General features: G+C 41.3%; 1 protein-coding gene across 1 annotated transcript in view; it reads left to right on the top strand.

The window, feature by feature from the left end:
• LOC109485918 (probable ATP-dependent RNA helicase DHX40) overlaps nucleotides 1-3223 on the top strand; it is a 12445-nt gene extending 9222 nt beyond the window's left edge. Inside the window, 2 exon segments of the mRNA XM_019789615.1 lie at nucleotides 1721-1868; nucleotides 2259-3223. Coding sequence (XP_019645174.1) covers nucleotides 1721-1868; nucleotides 2259-2383 — 273 coding nt within the window. The 3' untranslated portion in view covers nucleotides 2384-3223.
• The last annotated feature ends 419 nt before the right edge of the window (nucleotides 3224-3642 follow it).

Genomic DNA, 3642 nt, shown 5'->3' with positions numbered 1-3642 from the left:
CTCACTCTCATGTTCCTTACTGCTTTAGTATGTTGTCACACACACACACACACACACACACACACACACACACACACACAGAAGATATTGCCCTGCCAGTCTACTGAACTGATCACAAGATACAACAGATCACAAGATACAATCATTGTATCAATGTAAATGTTACTGCAAAGGGTTCAAGATAGACTTATAATTATCAAACTCATCAGTCCTATTAAGAATAGTTTTATTGCCGTCTACCTTTGATCTTATTAGAACAGCAGCTCCAAGCAATTGAGGCATATCAAGGACATTATATAGATGTCTTTGGGCATATAGATTTGTACCTCAGTGCTTTATGATCTCATGAATAGGTAATGTACATATGTCCATCTGGTAAATGGTATTGTTTCCAGGGCTCTTAGAACTTGGTGTGTAGGAACACATGGGAATAGTGAACATGTGTCAGGTCTTGATGAAGTGCAAATGTAGACTATGGTGATCTGGAATGGTCCATAGTGGCCAGGAAGGTCAATATCAAGTATTTCCAGATCCATTTATTTGCTGCCCAGGACTGCCTGATCATGATAAGAAAGTATAAATAAGTCTCTGCTGGTTGCCAATTTGGTTCCAGGGCAGAACCAAAGCCATATATTGGTTGATCCACAGCTGAGAGTGAGATATGTCAAGAACTCTACATCTGACATTCAATTTAAACTGAATTAGAACAGCAATATCTATCTAGGAATTGCTTAACATTAAGTCATTTTGCCTGCTATTTGCCCAGTACCATTGTATTTTGCATACTTTGTTGTTGGAAAATGTTCATGTAATGTTTCAAGTGCAACAAAGCCTTTATCGTGTCAACTGACAGTTATTTTTGAAGGACCTGTTGCATGTCTGAGGACAGCATAATTAGACCATTGCCATTTTGTATGTATAGTTAATTATTAGTTATTGGTTTTCTAGACCTCCAGTCTGTATATAAACATATCTGGGGAAAGTTGGTTGTCTATTTAATAGCATGACCATGTACTTACCCCATCAGGATGGTGAATTTTTCAAAACGTGAAGAACCCTGTCAGCAAAAGAAACTTTTGATTAAGGCTCTGAATGCCACAAAACAGTACTGAGAGGTATTCGTGCCTAGTGGAGGTGGCAAATCTGCAAAATGTCGGCATAATTGGCATCTGCAGCCATAACTCAGGACTGATGACTATCTCCCACATTCTGTTGAAGTCAGGCAAACTGAGGCAGGGTCGAAGCCCTTGTAGTTATGTGAACTCACAGTCAGCAGGAAGGCCTGATTATCAGATGGATTAAACTATTTTGTAGGAGATGTCCTGAAATGACCTTTCATGGTCGTTCCAACTACGATACGAGAAAATGTTCAGGACTGACAATTTTAAAGACATGTTTGCTAGTTTTATTGTTTGATGGTGCAGAATTGGGTTCTGCAATGTTTCATAACCTGCTCCAGTTGTGTCAGGTCTGTCTTAGGAAATAGATGACACTCATGACAGAGAGGAAAGACAGTTTCCCAAGTGTCCATTCACTGTCCTGTGTGTGTAATTCATACATCTTCGCTCCATGGCACTCAAATGTTGCTATAACAGTTAACAAAATTTTCCCAGCAAAGTGTATGTAATGCTGTATGTAGGAATGCATGTATGTAAACTATCTGATGTGACTTCTATTTCCCATGATTGCATCACACATTGACTGACAGGTGTCATTTCAGGTCAGATACAGCTGGGTGCAGGACCTGCTTCCCAAGCTGCACCAGCTGGACCTGTCCTCCCTCAGCGGCTGTCAGCTGATCGCTGACGAACCCACACCAACTGCACAGGACCAGGATGTACACAAACCTCTTCTAGGAGGTCAAGGTACTCGTGTCAAGTTTTCACTCAGGGCCATGGGAACCAGTAAATCATCATGCAATCCCTTCTGTCACACATTCATATTGTATTTGACTTTGACTAGAGCAGTCTGGTAGGTCTGTTATGATGACACTTTACTTCCTCTTTGCAACACATGAAAGCTTTATAAAAGATCCATTGATATGTAAGATCCTGAAACTAAGAATGATGCTGGTAGGGTCAAGTGTAATATAACTCTATATTTGGAGGTGCTGACAAGGTAATGGTTGCTGGGTACCAGCTCTGTACAGTTCCATGTACATGTAATCACAACAAGAACAAATATCCATGTTCCATCACTAACTGACTGTGGTAAGAAACAAGCATGGTGCTAAAAAATTGAACATGTGCCGATTTCAGGAGCCTCCAGTTCCCCGAGCCCTGATGTCAGCAAGCTTGCCAAGAGGAACGATGACTCGTCCATCTCTGAGGCACGGCTCAGGTACCTGCAGAGGAAGGAGGCCAGAGGGAAGCCCAGGAGATGACAACATTCTTACACCTGGTACAGGACTCTTTGGTCTCACATGCTTTTACCTCTGAAATAAATGCACAGACTTTGAAATTTGTAACGTTAGTATCTCCACAGTATCTTTCAGAAGACTCAGGTGTTCCAGTACATTTGTATTTTTATTTTAGCTTCAGAGTGATTTAAAGACTCCTTCCAGCATAAGTATAGGCTAGGCTGGCTGATGCAATACCTGCCCTTTTCTCTGCTACACATCCAGTTTTACCTCTGTGGAACTGAAAGTGTCCCTCTGAGCCACTTGTATGTTTGGATTGCAGCCAACCTTTCTCTTTCCTTCTTTAGCACACCTCCTAGGATTGTGCAAAGACTCATGCCTGTCACGGAAGCTTCTAAACAAAACAATGCCTCAACATATGAAGAAGTAATTGGTGCTCTGTCAGGCTTTGTGAGGTTGATCCTTGTAGTAAGCATCTCAAAACTGTACCCTATCCTGGTTTTTGGTTGTAGTGGTAAGTGGTTTTTGGATAAGCTTTAACAGGCTATTGTCAGGTCTTTACAGCCCCTTATCTGTCTTTGCAGTCCCCTATTGTAACCCAAAACATGTGAGTGGAGCCTTGTTTTGAGGTAAAAAATGAAAAAAAAAGTCCTTACATGTGGTGATGTATGTGTACTCTGTTGTGCCAGCTCAGGGAAGTGTTTGGTGTAAGCTGCAGTTTGATCCCACTGTTGTGCATGATGCGGGTAATCATAGTGGAATGTGCCTCCTTAACCATTGATGAGGAAGATCCCTTCAGAAACTGTGTCAGCAAGTCTACAAAGTAAAACCTTGAGGGGAAAGCTGGACATTAACCAAGCTAAAGTAATTTACAATGTACCAACATCAACATGGGCTGAGTGTTTCAGGTGCACACAATATTGGGAAACTTCTGTCTAAGACATACAGTATTTCATATAACTACCAGTCCCCAACACCAAATATATTGTATTTAGAATCACTTCCATGAGAAGAACCAAGAGAGAGAGAGAATCACTTGATAGAACATTTGCTTCTCAAACCACAAATAAGTATGATTTATATGCTGTCCGATATGTCCATAACGTTAAGATATAGTTGGGTAATTTCTTCCACCCTTCTTTGGATTAACTTCCCTGATTGTTTAAGGTAGGGTACACATTCTCTGTGCATTTCACCGTGACGTATTTTTGGAAGGTCAAAGCCAACACTACCGACATGACCCCGTGTGTAGTCGCCTGGCAGTGGCTCCAATTTTCAGCCGT

This window comes from Branchiostoma belcheri, unplaced genomic scaffold (assembly GCF_001625305.1).
Source record: "Branchiostoma belcheri isolate BF01 breed outbred unplaced genomic scaffold, Haploidv18h27 scaffold11, whole genome shotgun sequence".
NCBI lineage: Eukaryota > Metazoa > Chordata > Leptocardii > Amphioxiformes > Branchiostomatidae > Branchiostoma > Branchiostoma belcheri.
This window is presented reverse-complemented; position numbering and strand designations above follow the sequence as displayed.